This window comes from Nerophis lumbriciformis, linkage group LG01 (genome assembly GCF_033978685.3).
Source record: "Nerophis lumbriciformis linkage group LG01, RoL_Nlum_v2.1, whole genome shotgun sequence".
Classification (NCBI taxonomy): domain Eukaryota; kingdom Metazoa; phylum Chordata; class Actinopteri; order Syngnathiformes; family Syngnathidae; genus Nerophis; species Nerophis lumbriciformis.
In genome coordinates this window covers 12250196-12271173 of record NC_084548.2, presented here as the reverse complement: position 1 = coordinate 12271173, position 20978 = coordinate 12250196, and the positions used below count along the sequence as shown (strand labels likewise).

Here is a 20978-nt window from a genome sequence, read left to right as displayed (position 1 = left end):
TACCTTAAAATAAGTACATTCTCACTAATAACAACTGTAAAGAGTACGTGTTTTTATTGTTTCATTGAAAATAAAACAGCAAAGTCCATTTGGCTGTCATCTGTTTTAATTATGAGACACAATTGTGTCAAAGTCATGATTTTTTTTTCCATGCTTGAAATAAGAAATGAATACTTTAAAAAGGTAGTTTTATACTTGTGAGTGTTGATGACACAGCTTTGCATCAGTTGATATTCTAGTTTCAAGCATGTTTTACTCAATATAGGTAATCAAATCTCAGCAACAAGCTGTAATATCTTACTGAGATCATTTAGGACCAAAACCCTTAAAACAAGTAAAACACTCTAACATAACATCTGCTTAGTGAGAAGAATTATCTTATCAGACAGAAAATAAGCAAATATCACCCTTATTTGAGATATTTAATCTTACTGAGATTTCAGTTTTTGCAGTGTGGAACACAGATCATTTTAACCTTGCTAGCACACATAGAACACTGGGGTTCAAACTTGTGATTTACATAACCGAGGCGCTCCTCAAGGCACACCTTTAAGTCCTCCTACAATTAGTTTTCGTAATGTAATTTACACACCTAAGGTGTTGCTGTAGTTTGTTCACTTCTGTTGCAGTCAGTAGTCATTTGTTCAACTTCTTTAGTTATAGTGGTGTTCTTCAAGGTTCCATTTTAGGTTCTCTCTTTTTCATCATTTGGGCTATTTAACTACTTGCCAAGAAACGTGACTCACATTTTTTTTGGAGCAGATTGTTAAAATCACTAGTGTGCTGTCATAGAGATGATCTTTGACTAGCTAAAGTTAAAGTTAAAGTTAAAGTTAAAGTACCAATGATTGTCACACACACACACTAGGTGTGGCGAAATTATTCTCTGCATTTGACCCATCACCCTTGATCACCCCCTGGGAGGTGAGGGGAGCAGTGGGCAGCAGCGGTGGCCGCGCCCGGGAATCATTTTTGGTGATTTAACCCCCAATTCCAACCCTTGATACTGAGTGCCAAGCAGGGAGGTAATGGGTCCCATTTTTATAGTCTTTGGTATGACTCGGCCGGGGTTTGAACCCACAACCTACCGATCTCAGGGCGGACACTCTAACCACTAGGCCACTGAGTAGCTCATTTTGCAGAAGGTCTTTCAAAAGAGCAGAGCGCTCCTGTAACTTTTACTAAATAAATAGACCCAGATCAAATGTCTACTGTGGAAGAAGCTGGTTCTCTGAACTATACAAAAGAAGACTACATTTCAGTTGAATGTCCCTGCTTTACATGGCAGCAGTTTAGCAAAATAAGACTACAGGAGACTGCAAAAACTATGCAGCATCGAATATATCTGTGAGCTAAGGAACAACAAAAAATAACTTTGTTATTCAAGAGGATACTGAAGACAGCTATGAAAAACAGTCAAGTGGAGACTGTGGAGTACACTGTTTACAAACCCCTAATTTACAAACACAAATAAAATTTAAAAAATATATATATATATTGATGTAGTGTTTTAGGTTTTTAGGTTATCATTTGGGCTATTTAACTACTTGCCAAGAAACTTGGCTCACATTTTTTGGAGCAGATTGTTAAAATCACTAGTGTGCTGTCATAGAGATGATCTTTGACTAGCTCATTTTGCAAAGAAGACTATGTGGCCCCCAAAACTTTTCAGTTGAATGTCCCTGCTTTACATGGCAGCAGTTTAGCACCCCGCTTCAAAATAAGACAACAGGAGACTGCAAAAACCAAGCTGCATCGAATGTATCTGTGAGCTAAGGAACAACAAAAAATAACTTTGTTATTCAAGAGGATACTGAAGACATCTATGAAAAACAGTCGTCAAGTGGAGACTGTGGAGTACACTGTTTACAAACCCCTAATTTACAAACACAAATAAAAATAAAAAAAATAAAAAAAATATATATATTTATGTAGTGTTTTGGGTTTTTAGGTTATCATTTGGGCTATTTAACTACTTGCCAAGAAACTTGACTCACATTTTTTGGAGCAGATTGTTAAAATCACTAGTGTGCTGTCATAGAGATGACCTTTGACTAGCTCATTTTGCAGAAAGTCTTTAAAAAGAGCTGATTGATTGATATATATATATATATATATATATATATATATATATATATATATATATATATATATATATACCAGCCTTGCCTACGTGTACAAACATTTCATCCACCCGGCAGCACATCCATTGTGGGCTGGCTGATCTATCTGTAGCGCTCATTCAGTCAGTACCTACTGTGCTAATTGCTATTTTGTGTTTTTTTAATCCTTTTTTTGTGCAATGGAAAGAAATGTAAAACTACATCAACATACATAAATTAAAGATGCATCAATAATCGATTTTTAATCGAATCATAGCTCCTGAATCGTAATCATAATCGAATCATGAAGTGGCCAAAGATTCTTACCTATAGTTAGCACTGTCGCTAACACTCATGTAAGGCTGGGCAATATGGATCAAAGCTCAAATATCGATATAGTTTGGCCCATAAACTAACTAACCCATTAATGGAAATATCCGTTGACGTGACGAAATATTTTTTACCACGCCTTGATTTTCAATTTTTGGGAAAGATACACAAAAATATGTACAAAGAAGTAAGAAAAGTAGGTTTTGTCTCTAAACTTAAGAGGTGTTTTGAGATAATAAAAAAGGAAACGCCTTGAAAATAATATAAGAAAAATAAAATATAATCCCCAATCCTTGTTTTAAAAAACATTTAGCTATGCTAATTTTTTTAGCTAACACAAATATAAGAAAACAAAATGTGAATAAAGTGCCCTGGTTTAGGAGGACTTGTTTGAACATCAGCAGCAACAGTAAAATAATAGACTTTTAACAATAAACATTATCATAGAACATACACACACAAAGATGTTAGCCAGGAACACCAACCTGCCAATGATGTTGTGTGACAGGATGTGTTCTGAAAATTACTTTAAAAAGTCATTAATTATAGCTCCTTTACCAAAAAAGTGATTATATTACAGAATTACTCTTTAATAAATGTAATTAATTACTAAGGAAATTATTTAATGTGTTGCTTAAAAATAAAATTCAAATATTTGGCATAGTGCAGTTGAGGTAAGTGTCATGAGAGAGCATTGTGTGTTTTTGATTGATTGATTGAAACTTTTATTAGTAGATTGCACAGTACAGTACATATTCCGTACAATTGACCACTAAATGGTAACTTTTTCAACTTGTTTAAGTCGGGGTCCACGTTAATCAATTCATGGTACAAATATATACTATCATCATAATACAATCATCACACAAGTTGATCATCAGAGTATATACATTGAATTATTTACATTATTTACAATCCGGGGGTGGGATGTGGAGGGGGTTGGGGCGGGGGACGGGGGGTTAGGTTTGGTTGATATCAGCACTTCAGTCATCAACAATAATATCATCAGAGAAATGGACATTGAAACAGTGTAGGTCTGACTTGGTAGGATATGTACAGTGAGCAGTGAACATAGTGAGCTCAGAAAGCATAGGGACAAGTATATACATTTGATTATTTACAATCCGGAGAGGTGGGATGTGGTGGGGGGAGGGTGTTAGTTTAGGGTTGTAGTTGCCTGGAGGTGTTCTTTTAGTGCGGTTTTGAAGGAGGATAGAGATGCACTTTCTTTTACACCTGTTGGGAGTGCATTCCATATTGATGTGGCATAGAAGGAGAATGAGTTAAGACCTTTGTTAGATCGTAATCTGGGTTTGACGTGCTGTGTGGAGCTCCCCCTGGTGTTGTGGTTATGGCGGTCATTTCCACAACACCAAGGGGAACTCCACAAACCACGTCAAACCCTTTAAAAGGCGGTGCCTGTTGCCTAGCGACATGTGACGTCAGTGAGTTTGAGCTGTTTTGTTAGTTTAGCAGGCTAGCAGCTCTGACGGCAGCTCTTTTAAACCTTTCACTGGTTTGTGTTATCTCTGATCAACAAATAAATTGAATGTGCTTCCATGGCTGTATGTTATTGTCAAAAAACAGTGTATTGTTTAGATGGCAAGAGTGTCACTTCTATCATTGATTTGTTGTTCAATATTCCCTACAATCTTACTAGCACGCAGTGCAATTTGTGTCAAGTTTGTAAGGTGGTGAAATTTTTTTTTTTTATTGACGGGTTAAGATGTCTTTCGTCCCTGTTGGGAAGGCTTAGTCAGCCTGAGGCCATGTCTACACTAAGTCGTTTAACCCCTTAAACGAATAATTATTTAGCCTAAGACTCGTTTCAGCCACATTAAACCAGCGTTTAAAGGGGAACATTATCACAATTTCAGAATGATAAATAAAATAAATGATAAATGGGTTATACTTGTATAGCGCTTTGACAGTATTTCCACATTTACCCATTCACACACACACATTCACACACTGATGGCGGGAGCTGCCATGCAAGGCGCTAACCAGCAGCCATCAGGAGCAAGGAGTGAAGCCCAAGGACACAACGGACGTGACTAGGATGGTAGAAGGTGGGGATTGAACCCCAGTCACCAGCAACCCTCCGATTGCTGACACGGCTACTCTACCAACTTCGCCACGCCATCCCAGAATGGTTAAAACCATTAAAAATCAGTTCCCAGTGGCTTATTTTATTTTTCAAAGTTTTTTTCAAAATTTTACCCATCACGCAGTATCCCTAAAAAAAGCTTCAAAGTGCCTGATTTTAACCATCGTTATATACACCCGTCCATTTTCCTGTGACGTCACATAGTGATGCCAACACAAACAAACATGGCGCATAGAACAGCAAGCTATAGCGACATTAGCTCGGATTCAGACTCGGATTTCAGCGGCTTAAGCGATTCAACAGATTACGCATGTATTGAAACGGATGGTTGTAGTGTGGAGGCAGGTAGCGAAAACGAAATTGAAGAAGAAACTGAAGCTATTGAGCCATATCGGTTTGAACCGTATGCAAGCGAAACCGACGAAAACGACACGACAGCCAGCGACACGGGAGAAAGCGAGGACGAATTCGGCGATCGCCTTCTAACCAACGATTGGTATGTGTTTGTTTGGCATTAAAGGAAACTAACAACTATGAACTAGGTTTACAGCATATGAAATACATTTGGCAACAACATGCACTTTGAGAGTGCAGACAGCCCAATTTTCATCAATTAATATATTCTGTAGACATACCCTCATGTCAGCAGGCCAGGGAAGCTAGGGTCGATATTCTTCTCTTGATCATTTTCGGTGGCATAAGGGACGGTGTAAGCCAAGACATCCAGGGGGTTTAGCTCGCTCGTCTGCGGGAACAAACTGCCGCCATTGCTTGCCGTGCTACCGAGGTCCTTTGTCCCTGAATTGCTCACACACTCCGGCAGATTCAATGGGGGTCTGGCGGCAGATTTCTTTGACTTTATCGTTGGAAATGCATCTGCTTTGAGTGTCGCAGGATATCCACACATTCTTGCCATCTCTGTCGTAGCATAGCTTTCGTCGGTAAAGTGTGCGGAACAAACGTCCAATTTCTTGCCACTTTCGCATCTTTGGGCCACTGGTGCAACTTGAATCCGTCCCTGTTCGTGTTGTTACACCCTCCGACAACACACCGACGAGGCATGATGTCTCCAAGGTACGGAAAACAGTCGAAAAAAACGGAAAATAACAGAGCTGATTTGACTAGGTGTTTGTAATGTGTTTGAGAAAATGGCGGATTGCTTCCCGATGTGACCGAGAGCGAATAATAGAAAGGCGTTTAATTCGCCAAAATTCACCCATTTAGAGTTCGGAAATCGGTTAAAAAAATATATGGTCTTTTTTCTGCAACATCAAGGTATATATTGACGCTTACATAGGTCTGGTGATAATGTTCCCCTTTAAGGTCCCCTTCCTCGGACAAATTTTTAGTGCGGCGTGTATTTCTTGAATCTTCGGCACTCATTGATCGTTTACAAACTGAGTTCAGAGAGGAAGTGACGCCAGAAAGACCGCGCCCACACAGGAAGTGACGCCAGAAAAACCGCGCCCCACACAGGAAGTGACGTCAGAAAGAACGCGCCACAGCCAGCCTCATAATAAAAGCGTAACTCAGAGGTAACCACTAGAAATATGGAGGAGAGTCATCCAGACATGCCCGTGTTTCTTCTTCCGTCTGTACAGACGCTTGTAGAAATCACACATGAATACCTTAAAAGAAAGTGATTGCAGCTATTTGGGATACAACACTTCTCAGGCAGCAAGCAAACGTTCCAATGTCCAGGTCAGCTGTGATTCTACTTAGCAAAAAACTTTGTCCATTTGTAGAAGAAGAGTCAACAAGAATGCGGGCTTCCATGGATGTGATAAAAAAGGTAGCATGTGCTTTGTATTACCTGGCCAACGAGGGAAAACTACGGAAAACGGCGAATGCTTTTGGACTGGCAAAGCAGACTGTATCAGTTTCTGTCCGCCATGTATGTCGCAGACTCAACGTTTTGGTCCAGAGTAGGGATGTCCCGATCTGATATTTGGATCGGATCGGCTGCCGATATTTGCCAAAAATTGCGTATCGGCAAGGCATGGGAAAATGCCGATCCAGATCCAGTTAAAAAAAAAAACTCCGGTCCGTGTTTTCCAACGCAAATGTAGTCTTGATTTTCAAAATGTTCTTTCAAGGCTTGCATGTCTACATTAAAACATTCTTCTTCATACTGCATTAATATATGCTACTTTTAAACGTTCTGCAAATGGGTGCATTTCTACACTTTATTCTAACTTTAGATTTATTCTCATATCAAACTCTTTTGGCTGTCTTTTTGACACTTACATCAGGCGCCCCCCTCCACACCCTGGATTATAAATAATGTAAATAATTCAATGTGATTATCTTGTGTGATGACTGTATTATGATGATAGTATATATCTGATAGTATATATCTGTATCATGAATCAATTTAAGTGGACCCCGACTTTAACAAGTTGAAAAACTTATTGGGGTGTTACCATTTAGTGCTCAATTGTACGGAATATGTACTTCACTGTGCAACCTACTAATAAAAGTCTCAATCAATCAATCAAAACACATAGAATCATCACACTGCTGTGATTATATGCATCAAGTGTTCATTCAAGGCTAAGGCAAAATATCGAGATATATATCGCGTATCGCAATATGGCCTTAAAATATCGCAATATTAAAAAAAGGCCATATCGCCCAGCCCTAGTTCAATGATGCCATTTCTGTTTGTCATGTATAATTTTGTCTATTTTGTGTTTATCCTTGAATAAACAGGTCAGTTTCTTGTTACCAACCATTGTGTATTATTCAAACTCCCCTAATTCAGCTGGCTAGTTGTTATCAAGAGTACTAAAACCCTTTTCAACATGATTGTGACAACTAAGTAGGCTAAATAACTTTAAACTTTAATACATGCTCGGATAGGCCAGTATCGGTATCGGTCAGTATCGGTATCGGATCGGAAATGCAAAAACAATATCGGTATCGGATCGGAAGTGCAAAAACCTGGATCGGGACATCCCTAGTCCAGAGTATATAAAGTCACCAAAAACTAATGGACAATGAAGGTGAAGGCAAAAGAGTGAGGAGTGTCCTGACCATATATTTAGATCCCTAGTTTGATTGATGTAAAATGTTCTTTATCACATTGTTAACGTGTCTAATAAAGATTTTACTAATTTATGATGTCTCAGGTGTGATTCACTACAACAGGGTTCCAGAGCACACTGAATTCCAGTTAATTGAATTACCACAAAACTGGATATTGTTCAGATAACTTAAATTTAAGAACTTGCACTCAAAGCAACACTGGATGTGACTATGACGTGAGCATTTTCCGCGCATGCGTACTTGGTCGCATTGCGCCGGCGGACGGAGGGGTGAGGGGGTCTTAAATGGTGGCATTGTTGTGTGTGAACAAGGATAAGGTTATGTGGGATTTTCCCTGGATAACAGTCGGCTTAGCGTAAACGGGGCCTGAGTGTGTGATCTCAGAGGAGCGGGGCTCCCCTCTGTGCGTGGCGCAGGAGGAAGGGACACAGTCACATACAGTTTCAGCGCGCTGAGTGATCACTTCCACGTCAATCCTTTGTCCGTTTGTTAATGGTTATGAGTTTATTTCAAACACGTAATACAGGTGGGCAAACATTTTACTCTAGTTTTATCAAATTTGGATGGATTTCTTTGAGGAGCACAATGTGATGGGTTTGAAATCCCTTTGCACATGTGAGACAGGTTTTTTTGTTTTTTGTTTTTTTTAAGTCGCACAGTCTATTTTTAGTCGCATTTGAGAGTAAATTTGTCGCACCGTACAGCCCTGTTAAGTTTAATTCACTTGGATGAATGGATTAATTTTCAGGTCCTGTGTATCATTGACATGTAAAGCAACATTCTGGCCTCAGCTCAAAGGCCACAGCTGAGTCATGATGTCGTCATCTGGGTGTCAATGTTTGGGCAACCTAAGGTCACCTGTGTGCACGTGAGGCGTTACCTGATAGTTGGCAGTTTTGTGGCTGCTGTCCACATCTCCGTTGGTCACAATGACGGCCTTCTCCCTCTCTCGGTGTACTCGTACTTTCAAGCGACTGCGCAGCACAATAGCAGCATTTCCTGGAAATAAAAAGAGCAATTAAAATGTGTTTTACACGCGGTGTAATGCTGGAGAAACATAACTATACCGTCAATAATTTGGGTGACCAGAGACTGATAAGTGTCAAATTTTAAAGGGGTCAAGAAGCCCAAGGAGCCCAAATGGAAGGCCATCACTGGTGGAACGCTCTCCTGCTCAGACAGCAAAGCATTAGAACGAGTGTTGCAGACGCACAATGTGTGGTCACATGTGCATACCTGGAAGAGGGAAGAAGCGTACAGCAGAGTTCCATCACCACCGAGACAGATGATGAAGTCCACACGGTTGGAGATGTCATCCAGATCTGTTGGTATTATCAAACAATAGTTTAATACATGCTGAGATGGGTATGATTCAGTCATCAGTTTATTGATTCTCCTATGTGCAAGTTACATTTTTTTATCAAGTCTTTACTTGAATTTTAGCAGGCGGCTTCCTCTCTTTTCTTACACACTTTCCGCATCATTGCATTCTTGGCAAATAATTGTCGTCTCAGTCGTCAAACATGACACCTAACAAGCTAGTCTGTTTGGATGTGTGTCAATCTGTGGAATCGAGCTCCAAAACAAAAAGTCACACACCCGAGTCTCTGTGCTTTTTTTTCAAATGAGCACAACTACAGAATAAGCCACCACGAGCACAGAAAATTGCAATTGACAACACTTTGATAAATAATGTGATAAAATCTTACTCTTATTAAATGTTTACTTTAACCCTTATTTTATCCTTTACTTTGAACTGCACAAGCTGACATTTTTTATATTTAATTTTGTTCAACACTCCCCCTTCTTGTCTTTGAACAAAATTGAAATGACAACATTTAAATAAACAAAATATCGTGCCAGTCTACAAGTAAAAGATATGGTCAGAATTAGTTGTGAGTTACTGATATGGAGAAGGGCCACGATAGAAATAAACTCCGCTTTTTTCTACTCCTTTTCAGACATGTAATATTGGGCAAACATGCGATGTTCCTTAATGTAACTTATTAATATAAGTATGTCTGAAACACAAACAAAACCATGCCGTCCTGTTCATTAGCTGATTGTAAGGAAAGTAAACAATCTGCAACCAATTTATTTTTAGTTCAAGCTATTTACATTCTTTGGTTTAACTTGCATGACACAGGACTGACTGGATTTTTCTAAGGCGAGGTTGTAATGTGCATACTTTTTGTTGTTGACAGCACTACTAGCACATCTAAGCCAACCTCACATATTCTTTACACTAAAGGTGTTTTTTTTCCACTTATGCCTTTACCATGTATACTGAACGAAAATATAAATGCAACACTTTTGTTTTTGATCCCATTTTTCATGAGTTGAACTCAAAGATCTACAACTTTTACTATAAACACAAAAGACCTATTCCTCTCAAATATTGTTCACAACGGTCTAAATCTGTGTTAGTGGACACTTCTTCTCTGCCAAGATAATCCATCCCACCTCACAGGTGTGGCATATCAAGATGCTGATTAAAAGGCATGATTATTGCACAGGTGTGCCTTAAGCTGCCCACAATAAAAGGTTGCTGTGAAATGTACAGTGTTGCTTTATTGGGAATCTGGGGGGGTCAGAAAAGCAGTCAGTATCTGATGTGACCACCATTTCCCTCACACAGTGCAACACATCTCCTTCGCATAGAGTTGATCAGGTTGTTGATTGTGGCCTGTGGAATGTTGGTCCACTCCTCTTCAATGGCTGTGCCAAGTTGCTGGATATTGGCAGGAACTGGAACACGCTGTCGTACACGCCGATCCACAGCATCCCAAACATGTTTAATTGGGTGACATGTCCGGTGAGGAGGCTGGCCATGCAAGAACTGGGATGTTTTCAGCTTCCAGGAATTGTGTACAGATCCTTGCAACATGGGGCTGTGCATTGTCATGCTGCAACATGAGGTGATGATCTCGGGTGAATACACGTCTGTGTATTCAAAATGCCATCAATGAAATGCACTTGCATTCGATGTCCATAACATACGCCTGCCCATACCATAACCCCACCCCCACCATGGGCCAATGGATTCATAACGTTGACATCAGCAAACCAATACCAAAACCTCAGACGCTGTCTGCCATTTGCCCTGAACAGTGATAACCATCCGTGAAAAGAACACCTCTCCAATGTGCCAGACGCCGTCTAATGTGAGCATTTGCCAACTCAAGTCAGTTACGACAACAAACTGCAGTCAGGTCAAGACCGCGATGAGGACGACGAGCAGGCAGATGAGCCTCCTTGAGACGGTTTCTCACAATGTGTGCAGCAATTCAAACCAATTGTTGCAGCAGCTCTCCGGGTGGCTTGTCTCAGACGATCATGGAGATGCACCTGCTGGATGTGGAGGTCCTGGGCTGGTGTGGTTACACGTTGTCTGCGGTTGTGAAGCCGGTTGGATGAACTGCCAAATTCTCTGAAACACCTTTGGAGACGGCTTATGGTGGAGAAATTAAATTAAATTCACAGGCAACAGCTCCGGTGAACATTCCTGCAGTCAGCATGCCAACTGCACGCTCCCTCAGAACTTGCAACATCTGTGGTATTGTGCTGTGTGATAAATCTGCACATTTCAGAGTGGCCTTTTATAGTGGGCAGCCTAAAGCACATCTGTGCAAAAATCAGGCTGTTTAATCAGCATCTTGATATGGATTATCTTGACAAAGAAGAAATGCTCACTAACACAAATTTAGACAGATTTGTGAACAATGTTTGAGAGGAATAGGTCTTTTGTGTATATTGTATAAGATTTAGATATCTGAGTTCAACTATGGGAGAAAAAACAAGGGGTGTCACGTTTATATTTTTGTTCAGTGTAACACCAAGAGGTTTTTCATACCTTCCCTGAAAGTGCAGAATTTCTTCTTCATAGTCCCAAAGTTTTCATCCCCAGAAATGGTTGGGTCCTCCAGAACTTTCTTTTCAACGTAAACAATCATCTTTTTGACCTGAGAGACATTCAAAGTTTTATCACCCACCTCTCAAGAATATACAATTCAGCGTCTAATTTCTGCAATACCTCAGTGAGGAATGTGCAGAGTTCCTTGAAAGGCTGAAGCAGGCTGGCATCTCGGATTTTCTTGATGACCAGGACGCTCTTGGGGGGCGTGTTCCACGTCAGTCTCTGGGTGGCAGGGTCCTGAATGTGCCTTTGGACAGGTAAACAACAACTTTCACCTCAGGGGCAGAGACACACACATCTCCTAAGCCTCTTAAGAAGCTAACGCGAATGCAATAAGCAGTGTGTGGGTGCTATCCTATTATAAAGGCAGTGGCTTAAGGTCTGCTAGGGTTCAGCAAAGTCTGGCGGGTGTTTGGACTAAACAACTGACAGGTAGAAAGTGGGCTGTCTAAGAAAAATAAATCAGTAGAAAATCCTAAATCAAAATAAGAGAGCAGATTCTGGGAGAAAATGTAGCAAGCAAAACAAACAAACTTATTTTAAACTCATTCCCTAAACTTCTTACGTCAACGAGCTCCTTGGGTTTGTGTGACAAACATTTCACAGCATTTGACAGTGAAGTTACAGACAAGTCTTAAAAACCAAAACAGTGTTTATAATTTTTCACCCTAAAGGCTATTTGAGTTACTGCATATTAGCTACAGCATCTCAGTGTGACATTTAGACCGGTCACATGCGGAGCCTGGTGGGTTTAGAGAGCTTTTACATTTTACAAATTACACAGTATTTACAAGCACATACATATTACTGAAATTGGACCAGAATGTAAAGAGCTCTTCACTTTTGACCAAATGGAAAGATAATGACACCGTGGGCATCAATAAAATACACAAAAAAAAGAGGAAAACAATGCAATCCGTGTGAAAGAAGCGACAGTGCGGCATACAACTGTGAGAGTAAGGATGGTTTATGTTTAAAGAGAAAAATAAAGATCCAAAACTAAGTCAGCATAACACAATGTGCATGAGGTGAAACCCCAGGTGTAATTATTTGCTGTATAATTTTTTTCCCTTTTCATTTTGTAAAAAAACAAGAACTGATTTTGCCCAACATCCCCAAGATTTTTGAGCAGGCAGAAGTTTAACTATAGCAACCATAAAAATCAAGAGAACTCTTTCTGGGAACTTGATTTGCATATACAAACAGTACTGGCCATACTGAGATGATGTTAAATACAATACAAATTATAAATGTTTCCTTGTTGGCTGACTTAAGTACATTTGATTATAAATATTGGTCAGATATGTAAAGTGCCAAGTAAGAAAAGTATTTTTGATCTTATGTTTCAGTTTTGCAGTATTGAATCATGCTCTATGCAAGAAGTTGTTAACTAATAATCAATAATGTGTTCATTTGTATCCTTTGAAATATAAATGTCATTAGTTTAGAGATGATACTCAAGAAAGAGAAATTTTCATTTTAATAATAACTAGAAAATGAATGCCTCAATGCTGCAGCTGAATAGATATGCTGAAAGAAAGTATTGAAGGAATGATTTTAAGAATATGTTTGAATGTACAGTAGGAATGGTTTGAATATTGATAAATGCTAGTGGGATGTAGAAAGAAGGGTGGAAACAAGTTTGACTGTGAAATGGTTTGAATGTAGAAATACTTTGATTGTAGAAATTATTCAAATGTTGAAATCATTTTGAATATTGAAGATCATAAACTGTAGTGAAGTGGAGTGAATTACATTTATGTAGCGCTTTTTCTCAAGTGACTCAAAGCGCTTTACATTGTGAAACCCAATATCTAAGTTACATTTAAACCAGTGTGGGTGGCACTGGGAGCAGGTGGGTAAAGTGTCTTGCCCAAGGACACAACGGCAGTGACTAGGATGGCGGAAGCGGGGATCGAACCTGCAACCCTCAAGTTGCTGGCACGGCCGCTCTACCAACCGAGCTATACCGCCCCTGTACTAAAACATACTATGAATAAAGAAATTATAAATGCATGTTGTAATAGGTGGAATTTAACTAAATGACTCATCGATGGCTGCAAAATGATCTAAATAGGATTAATGCTTTTGGGTAGGCTGGAATATGAACCTAAGTCACTGGGGTGAAAGGTGGGCGTCAATTCCATTTAACTGAAAGACCGAGCTCCCCAGCAGGTGTCCAACTTTGGTTGTTAACGGGAGTGATTTAACAGTTGAAAATGACATCCCAAAATTATTTGCTGCAACAGTACGTTTTCATCTAATTTTGGGGTAAAATCAATTTTTTTTTACAATTAAATATGTTACCTGATTATGTTACTTGATTATATGAAACATTTACCGTATTTTTCGGACTATAAGTCGCAGTTTTTTTCATAGTCAGGAGCAACTTGTGTGTGAAATTATTAACACATTACCGTAAAATATCAAATAATATTACTGTATTAAGCTCATTCACGTAAGAGACTAGACGTATAAGATTTCATGGGATTTAGCGATTAGGAGTGACAGATTGTTTGGTAAACGTATAGCATGTTCTATATGTTATAGTTATTTGAATGACTCTTACCATAATATGTTACGTTAACATACCAGGCACGTGCTCAGTTGGTTATTTATGCCTCATATAACGTACACTTATTCAGCCTGTTGTTCACTATTCTTTATTTATTTTAAATTGCCTTTCAAATGTCTATTCTTGGTGTTGGGTTTTATCAAATAAAGTTCCCCAAAAAATGCGACTTATACTCCAGTGCGACTTATATATGTTTTTTTTCTTTTTTATTATGCATTTTCGGCAGGTACGACTTATACTCCGGTGCGACTTATACTCCGAAAAATACGGTACCAATTATATTGTCTAATATTTTGGAAAATCATGAATACTGTAAAAAACGGGAATATGTTTGGTTAAAAAAAATAGCAAGTTATATTATCTTAATCAAGACCAATACCTTAATTGTGGAATGGTTGAAATTAGTGGAAAGACATGGGAGGAGTAGTCGAAAGAAAAAAAGGTGAAATACAGGACAATTAGGAATTACTGTAAAACCATTAATTTTAAAAATGTTTGTTGAATGAGCCTGCGTGTCCTTAATAGGGATGTCCCGATCCGATATTTGGATCGGATCGGCCGCCGATATTTGCCAAAAATTGCGTATCGGCAAGGCATGGGAAAATGCCGATCCAGATCCAGTTTTAAAAAAAAACTCCGGTCCGTGTTTTCCAACGCACCTATTTAAATAGTACATTCCACTTTTCTGCTGCTCCCTATTTTCCGTTCCACATTTTCCAGCACACCTTCAACACATCCACAGGTCTGTGGATTCTCACGCAATTGCTTTTAGCTGCTGGCATTACACGACAGGCTCTTCTCACTCTTTCCTGTGTCTCCCTTTCACAGACAGCAAGCGCACCTTCTTACACACGTCACATACTGTCACGTCATACGTCACATACGTATACGTCCTCTCCCAGCAGAGAGGTAGCAGCATGGCTAACGTTAGCTGTGATGCTAGCGCAGCCGTGTGACCAACGCTCCCTCTAAGGTGCGCGCCTGCGCAATTGCGCACTGCTCAAGCGTCCTCTGCGCACGGCAAATCTATGCCACGCACAAAATCAAATAAAAAAATAAGCGCATAACAATTTTCGACACACGGACACGACAGAGAAAACAGTTTTCGTCATCATTGTTCAAATATTGTAACGTCTGTCGAGACGCTTATCTCCGTTCGGTGCCACACGTCCACACCATCAAAATGCCGAGGCAAACATTTCCAGATCAACACCGTATGAAAAAATTAGTGATTTTTTTAGTTGTGATTTCCTTCTCTGCATGAAAGTTTAAAAGTAGCATATATTAATGCAGTATGAAGAAGAATGTTTTAATGTAGACATGCAAGCCTTGAAAGAACATTTTGAAAATCAAGACTACATTTCCTGCAAATGGGTGCATTTCTACCCTATATTTTAACTTTAGATTTATTCTCATATCAAACTCTTTTGGCTGTCTTTTTGACACTTACATCCGGTGCCCCCCTCCACACCCTGGATTATAAATAATGTAAATAATTCAATGTGATTATCTTGTGTGATGACTGTATTATGATGATAGTATATATCTGATAGTATATATCTGTATCATGAATCAATTTAAGTGGACCCCGACTTAAACAAGTTGAAAAACTTATTGGGGTGTTACCATTTAGTGCTCAATTGTACGGAATATGTACTTCACTGTGCAACCTACTAATAAAAGTCTCAATCAATCAATCAAAACACAAAGACTCATCATACTGATGTGATTATATGCATCAAGTGTTCATTCAAGGCTAAGGCAAAATATCGAGATATATATCGTGTATCGCAATATGGCCTTAAAATATCTCAATATTAAAAAAAGGCCATATCGCCCAGCCCTAGTTCAATGATGTCATTTCTGTTTGTCATGTATAATTTTGTCTATTTTGTGTTTATCCTTGAATAAACAGGTCAGTTTCTTGTTACCAACCATTGTGTATTATTCAAACTCCCCTAATTCCGATGGCTAGTTGTTATCAAGAGTATTAAAACCCTTTTCAACATGATTCTGACAACTAAGTAGGCTAAATAACTTTAAACTTTAATACGTGCTCGGATAGGCCAGTATCGGTCAGTATCGGTATCGGTCAGTATCGGTATCGGATCGGAAATGCAAAAACAATATCGGTATCGGATCGGAAGTGCAAAAACCTGGATCGGGACATCCCTAGTCCTTAAAGCAATGAACTTTTTGTCGTTAGAACGGGATCAATCGGATGAATACGCGGACGAAGAACGCTACAGAAGAATAATAATAAAAAATTAATAGATCACTTTTGTTGTAGAACAACAAGCTAACGAGCCTGTGGGCACTCACACAATGAGATAGGAACCTAGTTGAAACTGTATTAACAGCAATCCTATGCTTGTTGCAGCAAAGTAGTGCACTCAATTTTGCCTCATTTGCTTCAAAATGTACAATCAATTCCACAGAATGGAGAGTAGTCTAAATAGTCAATTAAATCCAGTTAAACCAGCCACAACAAACCACTTCACCAAACCAGTGTTCACAATGATATCACATACAATCAGCATTTTAAACATAGGCAATCTTTGATCCATTCATAACCACTCGAACCAGCTCCTCTTTCATTCAGCAGGTGGTCTCAGTCTAAAGCAGACGCTCAGCTCCCTTTTTCTTCCACCCTGTTTGAACAAGTGATTGGATTGAATATTTCCACACAATGTTAATATTTCACCCAGAAAACATGTCCCCTCAGCTGACAAAAGTGAAGATTGTTTTTGTGAAAAAAGTCCTCTCACCATTTCCACATTTTGTTGTCGGTGTTGTCGCTGCCCGGCACGTCCTGCAATAACACCTTCATGGCTGTACACATGTGATTAGAAAGGGTGCCGCCGTTTCAGGATTTCAGCTGGAGTACCCTCCAAAAATCATCCTAGCCCCAAAGCCATCTTTGAATACGAGACGCATGAGTCGACGAGCCGGTTCCGGTGGTCGAGTCGATACCCGGGCTGAGGCTGTGTCCGTTGTGGTGAAGCTTCAACAAACAACCTTACTATCTATACGCACGGCTTCTATATTTGTCCCAGTGAGGACTTAAGACTAAAGCCTCCCAATGCATTCTGCTGCTGAATCAAGACTCTCGCAGCTTTTAAGCTTCCTCAAGGCCCCGCCCACTCTGCTCTGTGTGCCCGTTTCAAGGAAGGCCTGTCCTTTTTTAACCATTTTTTTCAACAGGTGTGTTTCATAGTTGACAGCGCTGCTTTGCTTTACCCAGAAACAGTTTATGCACTGTACTGAAAGGCTTTGTTCAAACAGGAAATACAAGTAGAGGAAAAAATTACTTCAAATTTGTGCGGGTGAGTTTCAAAACACATGCCTAAACAAACCAGGGACGCTACGAGATATGTTAAAAATTTAGAAAAAAGTTAAGCAAGGGGAAGTGAATTCTGTTAAAAGGGTAAATGATGTAAGTATATTTTTGGATTATACAACCTGCTATAAAGTGGAACTACAAGCAGTTTTGTCACACAAATGTCAATGGAAAAAATGTATAAATGCCAGATTGTTGGTTTAAAATGTTGAAACAGACAGTTACAAAGGTCCTCTCCCTACTCTGAAATCACAAGAAAATGCATTGCGCGGCATCAATACCTCTTATGTATTGCTGTTGTTCCTGAAAGACGATGAATCTTCTGGGTTTTATGGTTATGTCGCAGACATGTTTTAAAAAGGAGTCTTTGCAGAGCAGATAAGAGGCGTTACTAAATATTTGCAGACTTGTATCTACATGATCTGCTAATGGGCTTCTTGTATGAGGATATGATTGTTGTCTATCTTGCATTTTGTAATAATTAGTTGCTAGGATTGTAATAATCAGCATCCAAGCATGGTGTATCCAGTGGATTGGATTGGATATATATATATATATATATATATATATATATATATATATATATATATATAATGTGTGTGTGTGAGAGAGAGAGAGAGAGAGTTTTTGCATTCACAATGAGCACCAACACGGAAGTTGCTCAAGGCAAGGTATCTATCATCGGTTTGTGTTTGCCAGTCTGTAAGAGAAGCGTGACACCTCTTTATAAAATAGGACAGAAGATTAAACAAATTAAACTGTTAGACATGCATCTGACTTGTGTGACAAACAGCTGAGATGACAGACACTCATACCATATACAGTGCATTCGGACAGTATTCACAGCAATTCACTTTTTCCACATTTTGTTATGTTAAAGCCTTATTCCAAAATTCCTTTTTGTCCTCAAAATTCTGCACACAATACTCCATAATAAAAAAATGAAAACGTTTTTAAAAAAACTTTTTTTTTTTAGAGATCTCTGCAAATGTATTAAGAATAAAAAAACTAAGTACATACATATTCAAAGCCTTTGCGCAATACTTTGTTGATGCACCTTTGGCAGCCGAAACAGGTGCATCAACAAAGTACTGAGCAAAGGCTGTGAATTTGTATTTATAAATTTGCAAAAAATCTGTAAAAAAAACTTTTTTCACATTGTCACACTATCATTATGGGGTATTGTGTGTACAATTTTGAGGACAAAAATGTAATTATTCCCTTTTGGAATAAAACTGTAATAACGTGGAAAAAGTGAATACTTTCCGGATGCAATGTATGAGCACGCTCTTTTTTATGAGATGCAATGAGTGCCTTATAAGGGTAAAATAGAAGCTGGTCATTATCTAAGGTAAAACAAGTATCACAACCACACCCCTGCATCTGACTTGCGTGACAAACAGCTGAGATGACAGACACTCATACCATATACAGTGCATTCGGACAGTATTCACAGCGATTCACTTTTTACACATTTTATGTTAAAGCCTTATTCCAAAATGGAATACATTCCTTTTTGTCCTCAAAATTCTGCACACAATACTCCATAATAACAAAATGAAAACGTTTTTAAAACAACTTTTTTTTTTTTAGAGATCTCTGCAAATTTATTACGAATAAAAAAACTAAGTACATACATATTCAAAGCCTTTGCGCAATACTTTGTTGATGCACCTTGGGCAGCCGAAACAGGTGCATCAACAAAGTACTGAGCAAAAGCTGTGAATTTGTTTTCATCAATTTGCAAAAAATCTGTAAATTGGGGTATTGTGTGTACAATTTTGAGGACAAAAATGTAATTATTCCCTTTTGGAATAAGGCTGTAATAACGTGGAAAAAGTGAATATTTTCCGGATGCAATGTATGAGCACGCTCTTTTTTATGAGATGCAATGAGTGCCTTATAAGGGTAAAATAGAAGCTGGTCATTATCTAAGGTAAAACAAGTATCACAACCACACCCCTGCATCTGACTTGCGTGACAAACAGCTGAGATGACAGACACTTATACCATATATAGACACACTCACTTTTGAGATGCATATATGGGTAAAATATAGTCCGCTAATTGATTTCAAGTTGTGGGCGCCCAAGGTAAAAAAAAAGGATCACAACCACACCCCTTCCATAGAGAGAATGAGGGCTTGAAAAGAAAGTCACAGTGGCACAACATTGTTGAAAAAGGTGGAACAAGTTTCTCTGCAGCGCAGTCCCAGGTGGAAAGAACCAACCCTGCTTTGTTCAAATTCAAAGCAAGAACTCATTTTGAGTTTGCTGGCTGACATTTTCATCATGAAACATTAGAAACATGAAGTACACCTGCAACAGTATAATCACACTATCCAATACAACAGCTGTAGCATATCATAACACAGCTCACCTTTGGTTGACACTGCCAGAGAGGTATTCATGTGACAATGTGTTTATTATTAGGGTCTGGGCCCTGAGCCATAGCAATGCAAGGGCCCAATTGGAAAGATTATGTTGTTATTACAAATCTGTATGTTTGCATGCATTTTAGGGGGCCCCAACAGCATAAAATCTGACGTAAAATTTAATTCAGCAGTCCTATAATTTGTTTTTAAAAATTGAACCCTGCCACCAGTTTTACCAATCGTCACACAATTTGGTGGAGACAAAGAGACAAAAACGCACATTAAACCAAACATGAAGTCAGCCATTTTGGTTTGAATCGGCCATTAAATCAAGAGTGATGTTTTGCCGAACCCCTCCACCCTGAGACTTTGACCAATTGAGCCCAAACCAACATCAGGGATACCAGACAGATGGACAATAACAAATTGCTGAGCATTTAAAGGGGTTTAGATTTTTTTTCCACTTTTAAAACACTTTCTTGTGGTTTACATAACATTTAATGGTGGTTCTTCAGTCAAAATGTTGTATAGATTATGTTTTACAGACAATCTTCAAGCCACTTACGACAGGATGCTTAGTATGGGCACATTTATTTGCAAATGCGTATTTCAATCTGTGCGTCTGTGATTTCTATATTACGTGTCTGTGTACTAATGTGTGTGTCTGTATATTAATATGTGTGTGTGTGTGTGTGTGTGTGTGTGTGTGTGTGTGTGTGTGTGTGTGTGTGTGTGTGTGTGTGAGTGTGTGTGTGTGTGTAAAATCTAAACTGCGTATAAGTGTTTTAAGTTGTCTGTCCGTGTTATGACTAAATTATTTTTTTCTCAAAATTGATTTTTGAAAATGATGAATTGATTTAAAATCATCAAAAATTACAATTTTGATGTGATTAGATATTTTGAGCACCCCTACAATTCCAGTGCCACTTGGTGGGAAACAGGAAATAACAAAAAACTTGACTTACTTTCTATTAATAGAAAGAACAGTTTTTGAGTTAGTTTTTTTTAATAAAATGACTGTCAAAATTCCCACACAAAGCTGAAGGCAACAGTCGGAGCCTAACAATTTAAATTAATATCACTAAATATTTGGTAAAAAAAACCCCACTTCTGGTTAGATGATAGGACAACATCCAGAAAAGACGTGTTTTCAGTGAGTAGTTATTTCTCAGAATGTTGGCACAAT

The 20978-nt window shown here is 38.8% G+C and overlaps 1 protein-coding gene across 4 annotated transcripts in view; it reads right to left on the bottom strand.

The window, feature by feature from the left end:
- nadka (NAD kinase a) overlaps window positions 1-20978 on the bottom strand; it is a 49228-nt gene that overhangs the window by 7076 nt on the left and 21174 nt on the right. For 2 of the 4 annotated variants that reach the window (XM_061974904.1, XM_061974923.1), the window contains 5 exons: window positions 11621-11750; window positions 11441-11549; window positions 8824-8909; window positions 8655-8757; window positions 8468-8586 (listed from right to left, as the gene is read on the bottom strand). In XM_061974904.1, the coding sequence (XP_061830888.1) occupies window positions 8468-8586; window positions 8655-8757; window positions 8824-8909; window positions 11441-11549; window positions 11621-11750 (547 nt within the window). Of the gene's footprint in view, window positions 1-8467; window positions 8587-8654; window positions 8910-11440; window positions 11550-11620; window positions 11751-16846; window positions 17181-20978 lie in introns of those variants that run through there. The other 2 variants (XM_061974914.1, XM_061974897.1) reach the window with 2 other exon arrangements.